This window comes from Pseudorca crassidens, chromosome 14, assembly GCF_039906515.1.
Source record: "Pseudorca crassidens isolate mPseCra1 chromosome 14, mPseCra1.hap1, whole genome shotgun sequence".
NCBI classification, from domain to species: domain Eukaryota; kingdom Metazoa; phylum Chordata; class Mammalia; order Artiodactyla; family Delphinidae; genus Pseudorca; species Pseudorca crassidens.
In genome coordinates this window covers 33217235-33233106 of record NC_090309.1, presented here as the reverse complement: position 1 = coordinate 33233106, position 15872 = coordinate 33217235, and the positions used below count along the sequence as shown (strand labels likewise).

The window sequence follows — 15872 nt, the reverse complement described above, 5'->3', positions numbered from 1 at the left end:
AGATGCTGCGGCCACTTCCTCTTCAGAAGGCTCCAGCCAATCTCTGGCTTTGCAGAACGAGGGCGCTGACTCCAGCCGCCGGACCTTGAGGGTGTAGGGCCCCAGGGCCGGCGCTGATGGGAGCCAGCCCCTCGGCTGGCCCGCTGGGTTCCGGGGCAACCTCTCTGCTGCAGATCTGGACCCCCGAGCCCGGCCTAGCTGGGGCTCAGCGCTTCCCGGCCCCTCCCTGCACACTGCTCACAGCCCCTGTCAGCCCGCCTGTCTGTCCCTCTCCACAGCTCGGTCAAGGAGTGTGATGACCGGAGAGCAGATGGCGGCCTTTCACCCCGCATCCATCCCCAACCCACTGGAAAGGCCCATCAAGATGGGTTGGCTGAAGAAACAGAGGTCCCTCGTGAAAAACTGGCAGCAGAGGTACTTCGTACTGAGGGCACAGCAGCTCTATTACTACAAGGACGAGGAGGACGTGAAGCCGCAGGTACCAGCCTGGCTGTTTGCCCCCTTCCCAGGGCTGTCCCCTCCTGGGTGCGGGAGGTGGGTGGAGCCCCGGAGATCACTACAGACTCGCAGGGGGGCTTCTTACTAGGATGAGACCCCTGTCCATTCGAAAGGACTTCTCTCTCTCCTTCTCACCCTTTGTGAGATACATAAACTGAGTTGCAGAGATGATAGGGTGATCTGCCTTCACGGAGCCCCAAGATGAGCGCTGGGGCTCTTCCTAAACGCAGCGCTAAGTCAGGGTGGGCAGCGTGGTCTTGATGGGAATGTGGAGCACAAGGGCTCAGGGAGAGTGGATTTGGGTTCAGGAAAATTGATTTGGGGCTTTCATTTATTTGTCTGTTCAATCAGTATTTATTGAGCATCTACTGTGCGCCAGACACTGTTCCAGGGAGTTGAAATAACTCAGTGACTAAAACAGATAAGCACCCCTGACACGTGGAACTTAGAAGATGGGGAGGGGGGAAGCAGAAAGATAAACATAATCAATAAGAAAATTATGTGGTTTGTTAGAAAATGACTAGTTCTATGAGGAAAAAATAGAATGGGCTAGGAGGATCAAGCATTTGGGGGAGGTGGTACAATTTCAAGAAGGGTAGCCAGAATGACTTCATGAAAAAGGGGACATTTGAGCAAAGATTAAGGAGGAGAAGCAATCCGCCAGGCAGATCTCTGGGTAAAGAGCACTCCAGGCAGAGGGGACAGCCAGTGCAAAGGCCCTGAGGTAGAGCATGTCTGATGTGTGTGGGAAATAGCAAGGAGGTCAGCGTGGGAGCAGCAGAGTTAGGGAATGAAAGGATCAGAGGAGATGAGGTCAGAGAGTGGAGCGTTGGGGGTTGGGACGCAAATTGTAAAGGACATTGTAGTCCACTGTAAGGACTTGAGTCTTTACACTGAGGGTGATGGCAGGCCTTGCAAGGTTCCTGGCAGAAACGGGTCATTCCTGGGTTATGTTGTAAAAAGATGGTTCTGGTTACCATGCTCAAAAATAGATCCAAGGCTGAAGGGAGGAGGTATAAGGGTAATTTAGGTGAGAGGTTACTGTGTTTAGAATGTCAGTGGGCTGGAAGAAAATGATCAGATCCCTGATATACTTGAAAATACAGCAAACAGGGCTTCCAGATGGGGTGGATGGGGCTAGAGAGGGCTTTGATCGTAAATCTTGGGCCCAGGTCTTTTCTTCCTGCCTCATTGATTCCTCATGGCCATCGTGGTGAATGAGAGCAAAAGGGGATGCTGTTAACAGCTGAGAGACCCCAGGTGTAAATTGTATGTCTCAAGGCAGCCAGGAGGACTGGACACCCTTTCTAGAGTCATGCCTGTGGAGGTGGAAGAGTGGGCAAGGAACTTATTAGGGAGGACAGACTCTAAAACTTTCTGGAGCCAGAAAAAAAGCCCCAAGAAGGGTGGGGATATTGAAGGTGGATGGCCGGGTAAGCAAAGAAGTGAGAAGGTCATTTGGAAGAGGACAGTTCTCTCTAAGGGCAGGCTGGAAGCTCTGTGAGGCACCGGCAGTGCCCGGTTAATCAGGCCCTCCACTCAGAGGGCTGTGAGTGTCTGTCCCTGCAGAGGCTGGAGAGGGGCCAGAGACCCCACCACTGCCTGGGTTCTTGCCCAGTGTCCTGTGCGTGGTAACCAGACTTTCTTCACTTTATGGACAGACCCTATCAGAGGCAAGCAATTACAAGCTAAGATGGGGTTCCTGGTACATTAATAGCCGAGGCAGGAAGTCTTCCCATCTGCGGAGCGTGAGGGAGATGGCAGTAATGTGTTAGCCTTCCCAAAGCAGCAGAAAGGGAAGTTCAGTGAGGCTTACTTCCGCGAGGTGTAGCAGGGAGCTCGTGTTCTTTTCCTGGCTCTACTACCATCTGGCCGAGTAATTATTTAATTTTTCTGGACCCCTCGTTTTGTCTTTTGTAAGATGAGGCAATCATACCTGGCCTGCATCTGTCCCAGGATTAAATGATATGAAGCACATGTAAAAAAATTGTTTTGTAAAAACATAAACGGATGTCAAAGAGTAAAATAAATTATTGGAGGTCCTGGCTTGTCTCCCTTACTTTTGGAGGAGGAAACTCTGAGTCCTCTCAGGATTAAATTAGTCTGATAATTAGGTAGAGCTTCTTCTAGAATGACAAGTATGGTTTATGTTTTAGAAAACCTATGAATGTATCAGACCAATAAGTCAAGATCAAGAAGTCGAATGAGAAAAACCACACAACCCCTAAATAGATGGCTGAAAAGAGCATTTGATAAAATCCAAAACTCATTTCAGATATAAAAAGTATTTTTTTAAAAAGGAATAAAATGATAATTTCTCAGAATATTTTATTTTATATGGATGTGAGTATCTTGATTACAAAAGCTATATGGGTATATAGTTGGAAATTTGGAGGAAGCAGAAAATCACGAAGTAGAAAATAATAATTATCTCTTCAGTGAGAAATAACCACCTAAATCCTCAATTCTTCCAGTTTTTTCTATGCACATACATTTAGAAACTCATCTAAATGCAAAATTAGGATAATAGTATTCTTTAATTAAAAATTAACACTATGTCTTGAACTATTATTCTACAATGTTATTAACTATTATTATTAACTATTATTCTACAATGTAATTCTTAGTTGTGGCAAAATAACTTATTTTATGGACATTCTATAAGTTATTTAACCAATTTCCTCCTAGAAAGTAGTTGAATATTTGGGCTGATGTTTCTATGTTATTATAACAAACAAGAATTAAGTGGATATCCTTGTCGACTTTTCATATATCCATCATTATTTTATTAAGATAAAGAAAAGTCTATTCAAAATAAAATACCTTCATTATGCTATCATTTAACATTGTTTTGGGATTCATAGACATTGCAAATATCTAGACGTGAAATGAAAGATATGAACTAAATTCTTGGGAAAAAATAAAGGTCTATTTTCACACTATGTTTCACACCATTCATGATTCTGGATGGGTTAAAGACTTAACGTGTGAAAACGAGTTCATAAAAATCCTAGAAGAAAGTGTAATTATCTGTGTGATCTTTGGGAAGCAGGTGTTTCTTAAGCATAGCAACAAAGACAGCACAAGGAAGAGACTGATTTAATTGCATAAATAGAAACGTCTGTACCTTAAAAACCAAAATAATAAGGTGAAAATGCAAAAGTAAACAGCAAAAATTGTAAACAGTTATTCTTCCTATTTAAAATAGTCTCAAATCTTATAAGAAACAGCAATAGGAAAATGAGTAAATGACGTAAATGGGCAATTTCCCAAAGAAATGTAATAGCCAAAAAGCATATGTAAAAACTCCACTCAGTCATAATTAAAGACATGCAATGGAAGTTAATGAGATACCATTGTCCCCTTATCAAAATGGCAAAGATTTTCTAGAAATTCCAATGTTAGTAAAGACCAGGGAACAGGAATTCTCATGCACAACTGGTGGAAATGAAAATCTGTACAACCTTTCTGGAGGGTAATATGCCTCTTAGAAATGCAAATTCTTTGACCCTGCATTTCTAATGTAGGGGTTTATAATAGTGATGTGGAAACAATGCCCAGTGGTAGGGGCTAAGTTATGTGAGGCCACTTTTATATATCTATCCGATAGAATATAATTCGGCTGTTGATGCCCTAAATTAATACTTTTTAAAATTGAAAGATGTCCATAATATCATTGCTTTGAAAAAAGCAGTTAACAGCAGAGGATGATTTATATGCTAATCCTATTTTTTTTTTTTTTTTTTTTTGCGGTACGAGGGCCTCTCACTGTTGTGGCCTCTCCCGTTGCGGAGCACAGGCTCCAGACGCGTAGGCTCAGCGGCCATGGCTCACGGGCCCAGCCGCTCCGCGGCATGTGGGATCCTGCCGGACCGGGGCACGAACCCGTGTCCCTTGCATCGGCAGGAGGACTCCCAACCACTGCGCCACCAGGGAAGCCCGCTAATCCTATTCTTGAGGGGAAAAAAACAATGAATCTGTAATTTATGGGAAAAGGCTTGGAAAGAAATACACAGAGATGTTAACTGAGTTATCTCTGAGTACCGGAGTTACACATAACTTTTACTTTTCTTCTTTCTCTATGACTAAAAAATAAATTAGTTGTAAATTTAAAAAGAACGCACATACACTCCGATTCCTAAAAAACTCAAAAAACAAAAATCACTCCAGTAATCTTAAAGCAATCAGATGAAAAATGCCCTCATGTATACTGATGATGTGTACGCTTGGTGCAGTCTTTCTAGAAAGCAATTTGGCCAGATTTCTAAAAGCCAAAATATATCATATCCAGAATGACCCAGTCATTCTGGTTTTAAGAAGCTATCCAAAAGAAATAATAAGATATATGCAGTGCTATTTGTAATTAGAAACAGTAGACCAAATGTCCAACAAAGGAGAATGATTAAGTAAATTATGGGGCCCTCTGTGATGCACCCTTGTATGTGCTCTTCGAGGGGACCCTGGGGTTCAGGAGAAGGCAGTCTGTGCAGTTTTTCCTCTGAGTTCTCAGAAAGGTCTGTCTAGCTCTAACAGTATAATGCCCTGTAAGTCCATGACCTAGCTTCCTATAACTCATTCCAAAAGTTTCTTTGTCAAGGAAGTTGTTTAAAACAGAATCTCAGTGAATTGCCCTCGAGTCTCTGCTACAATGATGGTTTTAGACAATCCTGGCTTAGATGTTCCATTGCCTCATCTGCTTTCTCTGAAGTTAGAGCAGAGAGTTGTCTATCATGGGTGAGCTGGGAAATGTTTAATCAACAGCCCTGTGGTAGGGGAGTTGCTCTGGACACAGCATTTGCCAATTTCTGTTGTGTAAATACTCCCACTGTGGCTGATTCAAGCTACCAGCATCCCTGAACACAGAGTTGAGAAGGGATGTACAGTAGCAGTGTTAGATAGTATTTCTACCACACAGATAGATTTGATGTAAATGACCGTACGAACAGAAATAATAGTAAAATAGAGCAAATAATTAGGTAAATAGAAATTTTTGTCTTTTGTATTTATATGAGATGATGGATGTTCACCAAACTTATTGTGGTGATCATTTCATGACGCTTGTGGGTCAAATCGTTGTGTTCTGCACCTTGAACTTGGACAGTCCAGTATGTCAATTGTGTCTCAGGGCAATTGCAAGAAAAAAAAAAGAAAAAGAGAATTAGAAAGTGATGAATTCTGAGTAGTACTACCTTTATTTTTAATATAAAATATTTCATTGTAAGTTTATATAATTTAACTTTTAATAATGGCTGTGAGTTATGTCACCAGAATAAAACACTATGTTGTTTTTTCAGACAGGAGGAAGCACTACCTGGTAGGAAGATAAAGAAAGTGTCATTTCAGGGGTACCTGCCTCTCCTAAGTTTGTCTCTAAACTATTATTTGATAGTTTCATCCAAAAACAGTAAAAATAAAATACAAAGTATGTAAATACCATTTATTGAACACTTACTAGGTGCCAGGCTCTGTGTTAAATTTCCTGAATATACCATCCAGCAGCACAATTTAAGGGTCATTTTTTTTCTGAGACCACTGATATTATTTAAAGATGGCGGGGAGCATGTAGGTGGTGGTTATTTTTAAGTAATAAAATGAGAGAAGTGTAGGCAGAATTTTTTTTCTTTTCTCTTGTCCTCCTTCCCCCAGCTCCCCTCCTTCCCCTCCTTCTCTTCCCCTTTCTCTACCCGACCCTCCTCTTCTGCTTTCGCTTCCACTCTTTTTCTCACTCAGTCTTAGACATTTGCATTTATAGACCCCCAAGAAACATTTATTCTTTCAGGATTCTGAGCTGATCTGGGAGTTCCTTAAGACTCTTCCTTTATAGCTTTTCTGCTACCAATCCTTTTCATCCATGGTTTGTTCTAGAAACAAGACATCACTGTTTACTCAGCTCAGAATCAGACACCCTACCTACGACAGCTAGTGAAATGTAAATTATGAGTAAGGAACTCTAGGACAATTAACTGTGCCCCCTCGTGCTGTTACTTAAACTTTGAAAGTGTTGGTTTCCTCATCTGTAATGTGGGAGTGGCCATCCTGCCATGTTTCTGATTTGGGGGCTGTTCTGAGGTCTAAGGAGATGTTGCATGTGAAGATGCACTGTCAATGGTAGAGCAATGAGCGTACACGTGGTGGAAGTGACTTGGTTTTCTGATGACATATTCACGTGTAAGGTCACAAATTCCACCCTCACTCCACCCCTCCCCCACAACGGATCCATGATCCTCCTCCCCTTGCCTGTTCAAGGGACATCAAGCTGCTGGGTCCCAGCACTTCCACTGTGATGGTGAAGAGCACAGGGTTTGAACACACTTCTGAGATGAATTACCATTCTGCCACTTACTAGCTCTGTGACATTGGACAAATCACAGAACCATTCTGACCCCCAGTTTCCTCACTTGTAAATTTGTGTAGCAATACCTTGCCTGGAGAATTGCTTAAAGGACTAAGCAAATAATACACATTCAAGGTGCTTAGCAGAGGGACAGACACCTGGAGTGTGCTGCTCAGAAGCTCTTGCTGCTACTAAGTACTGCATCGCCTCAATGAACCTGTGGTTCAGTCCCCAGTGCCCCCTTTGGCAGCCCGGCAGGTGGTATGGTCCCGCCAGTCTCAGCATGGCCTCCACAAAGATCAGGTGTCTTGTTTGGCAAGGAATTTTAGCTCTTGGAAAGTAGGAAGAGGCAAGTGTTGGTGATGGCGTCCTCTCAGTTCATTCTCCAGTCAGAACCTTGTCCTCCTGTCTCTTTAGGCACCTTGCTTGTTGTCACACAGCCGCCACTTAATTTCACCAAGGTCTGAGTAGCAGAAGTGCCCCATTCGAAGCTGGGATGCCAGCTTTCCATGCTCCTCTCTGCTATCCCATCATTATCCTATCTGTCCTCCAACTTTATTTTAGTGCATAGCTGGTAATGTTTTTGCTTACCTTAAAGGCCTCGTTTTCAATCTTTCAGGGTTGCATGTATCTACCAGGGAGCACAATCAAGGAGATCGCCACAAACCCAGAAGAAGCGGGGAAGTTTGTCTTTGAAGTCATTCCAGGTAGGTGACGAAATGTGGGATAGACGTGCATCACGTTCCCATGTTACTTCTGACCCCAGAAGTCAAGGTTACATTCAGTGAGTCCGTCAACCGGGTAGCCAACCAACCTAGTAAGAATGCATAATAGTTCTGTATATAGTTAATGGTCCCATACTAGTTCATTAACGACACGTGAACTAAGTGCGTGTGCATCCGGTTGAGCTCTGTAAGCATTTCACGAGCACCTGCTCGGAGCCAGGTATCCACTAGGCACTGGGATACTGATCGGAAAGTGCATCATCTCTGCTCGCTAAAAGGAGCTCAGCTTTGAAGACGAGTGGGACAATAAAATGAACAGTTAAATTATAAATTGAACCATGTGAAATCGCCATGTTGGTAGGTCAAAAACGGTCGACAGTCAACAGTCTCATATGGTTCATTGTGACCTATTAAGAAATGACAGCTCCGACTTCCTGAGCACTTACTGCATGTCAGGCGCTGTAATTTACCTATTGCACAAGCTAGCCGCACACTGGAGGGTGTCTCTTTCTAATCAAGAGTTACCTTCCTCGAATGCATTTGGGGAAAGGGGAAGTTTGTCTCAGTTTGTCTCAAGGGAAGTTTGCTTGTGTCTGTGGAAGTCTGTCACACTGAGGCTCTCCTCCCTGTCTCTTGCTCCTTCACCAGCCCCCCGCAACCAACAGGAACTACAGAACTGCTGGTCCAGCTATGCAGCTAGGTTGCTGCTGCCATGCTGACACAGCAGGGGAGACCAATGTCCCCTGAGTGCCCCTTGCCTTAAATTTCTTCTTACCTCTCACACAAGGCAGCTGTGTGCATAAGAAACTTGATGGCAAAGTCAGTGTAGCAGAGAGGGTAGACACGCCCCATCTGGAGCCAGCCTTCCCGGGGCCACATCCTGGCCCTGCCACTTACTATGTGTGCAATTGTGATCAATTATTTAATTTAATAATTTAATTTAATAATTTAATTTCTCTTTGCCTCTGTTTCTTTACCTGGGAAATGGGAACAATGATGATGGTAGTGAGGATTAAGTAAAGGAGTATATATGCCACACTTGGTGCAGTGCCAAGTGTCTGAAGTTTTGGCAATAACTAGAGGAAATTGTAATGTAGAAACTAATCCCCAAACTGGCTCTGACTATTTATAGAAAACAAAGAAAAACAGGTGTTTTTTTTTTGAAAGTTCAGCTCTTCCCAAGTGACCCCCTCCCTTGCTTTTTATCTGAGAGTCTATTCATTTTTCTTCCTCCTCAGAGGAAGAGCCTACTTTTCCAGTCTCTCCTTTCTGGGATAACCCCACCCTTTTCCCACGAGGTTTCTTCTATCCCTAGGATCCCTTTCCCAGCACAATTCAAGGGATGTGACCATTCATGATGACACATGTCCCAAAACCTGATTTTTCAATCTGGGGTGACCCTACTGAGAGCTCCAACTGCAAATTTACTGTGGACTTTGCAGTAAATTGAAGATTGCTGTTACTGTAGGATGAAGATTTGTCCTCTCATTGTCACTCACGCTTACAGCTGTCTCCTGGGCTGCTGGGGGAATTCTTGGACAGATTCACACATGTGTGTACGTGCACATACACACACTCAACTCATATGGACAAACAACAATTCTAAAGCAATAGTATGGCAGGGAACCATTTTCCTAAAGACACCATCATTCTCAAGGCTCCACCTAACCTAAAATGAGACAACCCTTTATGTTATGATGTAGAGAATTTTCAGTTCCTCTTTTTGTCGTCCTCTTGTGCAAGACAATTCTCAGGGGCCAGCGCTGGCATCAGAAATGGTCTCCCTAATCGGGGCCCCCTCTCTGTGATCACCAGTTTTAGCTGCACAAAGGCCATAGAGAAGAATTTGGTTGTGGTTATGCTGTTTTTCTTTACTTGGAGCAGGCAAAAATTTGAGGCAAGTTTCTCTCTCCCTAACTACCTCAAGCAGAAGAACTATCTGTTCTCCCACCCAAAGGGAGTCATCAGGGATGGGGGGGGGTTATTCCTTCTGTAGAATAAGTAGCATTTAATTCTCATACTGCCTTCTGAAATGTTACACCAAAATTATTGAGCACCTGCTACGAGCCGGGCACTATTGTAGGAACTGGGGATCCAGCAATGAACAGAACAGCCTGTATGCAGCTTACAGTCAATGGGGGGAGACTGAAAACAAACCAAATAAATGAGAACATTGTACAGTTTTATTATGGGATAAGTATTATGGGAAGAAAGCAAAGAAAGAGAAAGTACTGGATGAGGTGGGGATGGCAACTGTTGATTTGTCATTTGAAATAGAGCGGGAAGAATAGACATCCTTGAGAAGGTAACCTTTGAGCCAAGATGGAAGGAAGTGAAGACGTGAGCCAAGTGCACATCTGGAGGAAGAACATTCCAGGAAGGGGAGCAGCCAGTGCAAAGTCTCTGAGCCTATTTCTTGTGTCCAGGAAACATCAAGGAGGCCAAGGTGGTTACAGTGGAGTGCTGAGAGGGAAGAAGAGTAGGTGATTTGGTCAGGGGTGGGCACAAGTTTTACAGGCACTGGTAGGCAAGTGTAAAAAGTTTAGTTTTTGTGCTACAAGGATGAAAATCCATTGGGAGGTTTTGAGCAGAGAAGTAACGTGATCTGACTTTTGTTTTAAAACTCTTTTGAGTTGAGACTAAAAGACTAATAATTATTGTAATTATCCAAGTCAGTGATAGTAACAATGAAGGGGGTGAGAAATGATCAATTTCTGGACACAATTTGAAGCTAGAGAGGACTTCATTTGCTGATGGATTGGATGTAGGAAGAGAAGTCAAGGTTGACTCTAAGGTTTTCACGTAAACAACAGGAAGGACGGCTTTCCTGAGATTTGTGCGTGTGACCAGTTTTGGGTGGAAGATCAGGGCTTTAGCTTTGGACGTATTAAGTAATTAATTCAATTTTAATGATAAGGAAACTAATGTTCAGGATAATTTAGCTACTGCTGTGATAGAGGTGATGATAGGATGTTAAGAGGTTTAGAAAAGGGAGTCCCCACTCCATCTGGAGTGGGAGGGGGAGGTTTGAAGGAAGGGTCCTTAGAGAAGATAACATTTGCACTAGGTTTTAAAGGATGGATAGGAGTTCCTTAGGCAGGGGAAGAAAAGAAGGGAGGTTCCTTTCTGACAGGGGTAGCAGCCCAGTAGGTGACACAGGCTGAACAGACTGTTTAAGTCAGAGAAAGTATGTGCCTGAGGGCAGAGATGCTGTTCATGGGCTTTGTGTTAATGTCAGGCAGTTTCCCTCAAAGACAGCTCTTCCTCGCACCCCAATGTGCCCAAACATTCATTTTTTTGAAGGGTAACAAAGAATTTTCAAATTCCCTTTGGCTCTTGTCTCTTGAATCTATCTTAATATTACCCAGCCTCACCTTCCTTACCCTCTGGGATGACTGACTTCTCAATCCATCTTGTCGTCAGCTCTTCTAATCAGAAAGATCAGTCCATGGAAGCCCTGGTCATTGAGGAACATCCTGAGAGGTGGTTGCCATGATGGAACTAAAGGAATCTCTCAGGAATGAGAGATAACTGAGAAGGCATGTTCTTGATAACGTAATAGACTGGAGTGTAGGCATGGTGGAGAAGGATACCAGATAAATTTTGGCCAAGGTCAAATTTGAAGCGCTATGGGCTGGTGGAAACTATTGGGAGAAAGACCCATGGCCTTGCCTTGAGTTTGGTGGTAACTTACTGGGTACCAATGGGCAAGGCCCTTTGCACCTCTGGGCTTCAGTTCCATTATTTGTAGAGCAGAAATGATACTAGAGCTCTACTCTATTACTAAAGGATGTTGTGTTTCCTATGGGATTCTTTAGTTCTGCCCTGAGGGCTTTTTACTGCCCATCTTACTTCTGGAAACACCCAGTTTCAGGATGTTCCTCAGTGACCAGCACTTCCATGGGCTGACCCTTCTGGGCAGAAGAGCTGATGACCCAGTGATAAGATGGATTCAGAATCAGGTTGTCTCAAAGTGTAAAAGAAAGTGAGGCTGGGTAATATTAAGATAGGTTGAAGAGACTGAAAACAAAGGCACTTTGAAAGTATTTTGTTGCTATGTAAGAAAATACAGGTTTGGGCCCAACTGGGCAGCTAGAACAGGGTCTTTTTTCTAAGCTTTTTAAAAGTTGAAATATAGTTGATGTACAATATTATATAAATTACAGGTGTACAATATACTGATTCACAGTTTTTGAAGGTTATAACCCATTTACAGTTATTATAAAATATTGGGTATATTCCCATGTTGTACAATATATCCCTGTAGCTTATTTTATACCCAATAGTTTGTCCCTCCTAATCCCCTACCCCGTATTGCCCCTCCCCATCCCTCTCTCCACTAGTAGCCACTAGTTTGTTCTCTATATCTGTGAGTTTGCTTCTTTTTTTGTTATATTCACTAGTTTGTTGTATTTTTTAGGTATGACATATAAGCAATATCATACAGTATTTGTCTTTCTCTGACTTATTTCACTTAGCATGATGCCCTCCAAGTTCATCCATGTTGCTGCAAATGGCAAAATTTTGTTCTTTTTTGTGGCTAAGTAATATTCCATTGTATATATATACCTCATCTTCTTTATCCATTCATCTGTTAATGGACACTTAGGTTGCTTCCATATCTTGGGAATTGCAAATAATGCTATGAACATCAGGGTGCATATATCTTTTCAAATTAGTGTTTTTGTTTTTTTCAGATAAATACCCAGGAGTGGAATTGCTGGGTCATATGGTAGAAAAACAGGCTCTTTTTGAAGGAAATGCCCTGATATTTTGAGAAGAATGGGTTGATGTCCCCTAAAGCGATGTGAGATTTAATAGTATCCTGTAATTGAAAGGGATTGCTGTTATTTTCTTGTACTTTGTAAGACCTATGTTTGATGTGCCCCTTCTCCCTCTCCTCTCCTCTCTCCCTATTTTTCTCTCTTTGTCACTTTCTCTTATTCTTTCTCTTGGTCTCCTCTCCCCACTCTGCCCCCTTGTCATTTCTTCCACCCTTTTGTCCATTTGATAACACCAACCCAAGACATACTACAGATGTCTGTCTGTAATCTTGGGTTTAAAGTGAAAACGATAAAGAATGTCCTAACAAACTTCATTTGTCCATCAGCTATGTATCGAGAGCCTACCACTTGCAATGTCTTCATGCAGGCAGGAGGGCAGTAATCCTGAACAGGAGGCACAGATTCATAAGAAAGGCACACGGTGCTCATTGCCCCTCCCTCCTGAGTTGCTGTTCCCTCCTCCAACCCCACGGCTGAGCTCAGGGTAGCCTAGGAAGGTATCCATGATTGGCATGATGGACTTAGGTTTCAGAATCGTATGGGCTGAGCCTGTCTCCTCTTGTACTGACACTGCCCCTTGAACTTCCTCTTAATTTTTGATAGGAAATGGCTTCTGTCCTCCATGGGGACAGATCTCAGCCCAAATCATCTCAGTTGCAAACCACTGAGTTCAATGATTTGTGTATAGGATTAGAGCTCCAGCAAAAACAATAAAGGTGCGTAGATACTCAGTTGTGCTGAGGAAAATTAGATGCCTTTGTGCTGTTTGACCGCTTGTTTAATTGGACCAAAGAAGCAATTCAGGCTCAGCTTCCCCTCGCTGCCCCTTGCTCTGGCCCCTGACCAATGTATGACCTTCATTAGTGTTACTTCTTCCTCCAGCCTCATGTGACCAGAGTCGCACGGGACAGGACTCCTATGTCCTCATGGCCAGCTCCCAGGCGGAAATGGAGGAGTGGGTTAAATTCCTTAGAAGAGTCGCTGGCACACCCTCTGGAGGTAAGGACTCCTGCAGGCTTTCCTGGACAGGTGTCTGTGACATCTCAAGGATGGGAAGGAAGTCGTTTCAGACAAGAGCTTTCCTTGAACAGTGTTCAAAGAAGACCACCAGAGGACAACTCTGAGGCCATGCTCATTGCCAAGGCTCTAACTTCCCTCCCTGGGTGATGTCAAAGCCAACTCCAGATTAGCTGGAAGGACTGCAAGCCCTTTGCACTCATCGGCAAATGTGTGTGATGCCCTGAAGCAGTCCTTTCTCCTCTCTGGACACAGTGCTCTCATCTGTAAAACGAACGGGTTGGACCAGCTGACCCCGGTTCCTGGCAGCACTAACCTTCAGTGGTACCAAGAGCCTGCCCAGTTATGGGGGTTTGGGAACCCAAGAAGGTTGATGGCAAGATCTATGCTGAAAGCATAAGTTAGGCTGATCAACACAGGAAACTAAAGCTGCTGTCCAGAATTGGGGTGGTCACAAGGAGGAGAGCTTCCGGAATTGTGTCTGCAGTCTTACAGGTACACAGTGAATTCAAGGTTGAACACTTTTCTGGGTTACAGGTGTTTGAGTTTATAAGCTCAATTTCAAGGTTACAAGCTCAAGTGTTTGAGCTCTCTGAGAACACTCAGTGTTGTGTCCACACTGCAGGAGGGCCCTGCCTGTGAATAACTAATGTGAAAAAAATCTGAAATTAACAAACAGGTGAATTCAGTATGTGTTTTTTCCTTTCATAAAAATATGAAAGAACTGGTGACGCAATCTCAAGTGACCATTTTCCTTCAACTTTTTTAGGAGCACACTCATTTGTGTCAACTCCAGGATAACGATATAATTTATGATTATTTATCACTTATGCTGCCTGTTATTTTGGAAATTATTTGGGGGGGGCTGTTATAGCTCAAATATTAAATATTTATTTGATTTCCCAATAACTTCTTTCAAAAATTATGAACATCTTAACAATTTTGTGGACATTTGAAAAAATATAGGAAAACAATCACTCCTAAGACTACCAGAGGTGTTTTTATATTTTCCTTCCAGCTGGTGTTCATATATACATACTTGTTTCTCAGGATGACAAACACAGGATTTATGCAGTTCAACACGGTTTATTTTCGAGCTTAATTTTCCCAAAGGGCTGTATAATCTTAATTGATAAATTTTATCCAAATGACGTTAAGCAAGAAAAAGGTATTTGCGGGGCAGGTGCAAGTTACTCCAAGAAACCAAGGGCAGGAACTTCCAGGAGGACTGAAGGGACTGGGGCTGAGAACTGATGTTTCCCTGGGGCCACGCAGCTTCCCATTCCACTTTTCTCTGCCTGCCTCTTTTTGTCTAGTTAACAGCCCTCTGGCGCTCACGCCCGTCCCAAATACTGCTGTGCCAGCCCCGGCTATCCTATATTTATCCCCGGAGTACCAGCAGAGGCTGAGCTCAGCCTCTAGTGCCTCCCCCTTCCAAACTCCTGGCTCAGCTGTGGTCAGGATCTGGGGCAGGGAGGAAATCCTGTGGCCAGTGACCTGCCCAGGAGGGGCTGCGAGAAAAGAAGTGACTTGGATGGGACAGCCTAATTTGAGTGCCTGCCTCATACAAACAGCTGCAACCTATTACAAAAAAGAGGAGTGTAGTTTCATTAACCATTTCCCAGTTCCTAAACACAGTATTTTTTATGGTGCTAATCAGGTTGAGATGAGCGGTTTATTTATTAAAGCTCTGTTATGTGCTGCTCAGCCTGGATGGTCTGACCTGTGACCTTCCTTACTGCCCTGGATTGTGTGAGGGTTGACATTTTCTGTTTTCCCTGGTCCAGTCCTTTAGGCTGTCTGCAGCGACAAGGGTAGCACATGTCGTCTAAATTATGTACCTGTTCTGAGTCAAAATGCTGTGGAGGGCTTCCCTGGTGGCGCAGTGGTTGAGAGTCCGCCTGCCGATGCCGGGGACACGGGTTCGTGCCCCGGTCCGGGAAGATCCCACATGCCGCGGAGCGGCTGGGCCCGTGAGCCATGGCCGCTGAGCCTGCGCGTCCGGAGCCTGTGCTCCGCAGCGGGAGAGGCCACAACAGCGAGAGGCCCGCGTACCGCAAAAAAATAAAAATGCTGTGGAGGCACTGTGACCGGCATCTATGCCCCGTGTGGTGCTCTGCTCAGCCTTGTCAGGGTGAACCGTTGCAACGGTCATAACCCACATGGGGATTTCTCCCTCACCCCACTTGGAGGCCACCACCGTCAGAAGCAAGTCAAGCGTAAGTCCTGTAGGCAGAGGAAAGTCCAAGGGAGGGGAAATAAGAGTCCAGCACTATTTATGTATTCAAAGAACAAGGTTTGCATTTGATGTGGCATCTCAGATTGAACCAAACTCAGAGATCTCAGGATGAGAAGGCATTTTAAGACAGCAGAGTCCAGTCTGTGGTCTTGGGACAAGTCAGACAGTTGCTCTTCCTGTTTGTAAGTCAGGAAACTTCAGACGTGAGGAAGTAAGCGATTTGTCCAAGGGACCCAGCCGTCGAGGGGCAGGGCTGGGGCTCCTGCCCCTGGGGA

The 15872-nt window shown here is 43.9% G+C and overlaps 1 protein-coding gene across 4 annotated transcripts in view; it reads left to right on the top strand.

Annotated features, from left to right (window-relative positions):
- Positions 1-15872, top strand: part of ARHGAP25 (Rho GTPase activating protein 25) — an 87484-nt gene that overhangs the window by 41744 nt on the left and 29868 nt on the right. For 2 of the 4 annotated variants that reach the window (XM_067704847.1, XM_067704846.1), the window contains exons 2-4: positions 279-478; positions 7452-7539; positions 13224-13340. In XM_067704847.1, coding sequence (XP_067560948.1) covers positions 279-478; positions 7452-7539; positions 13224-13340 — 405 coding nt within the window. Of the gene's footprint in view, positions 1-278; positions 479-7451; positions 7540-9864; positions 10004-13223; positions 13341-15872 lie in introns of those variants that run through there. The other 2 variants (XM_067704848.1, XM_067704849.1) reach the window with 2 other exon arrangements.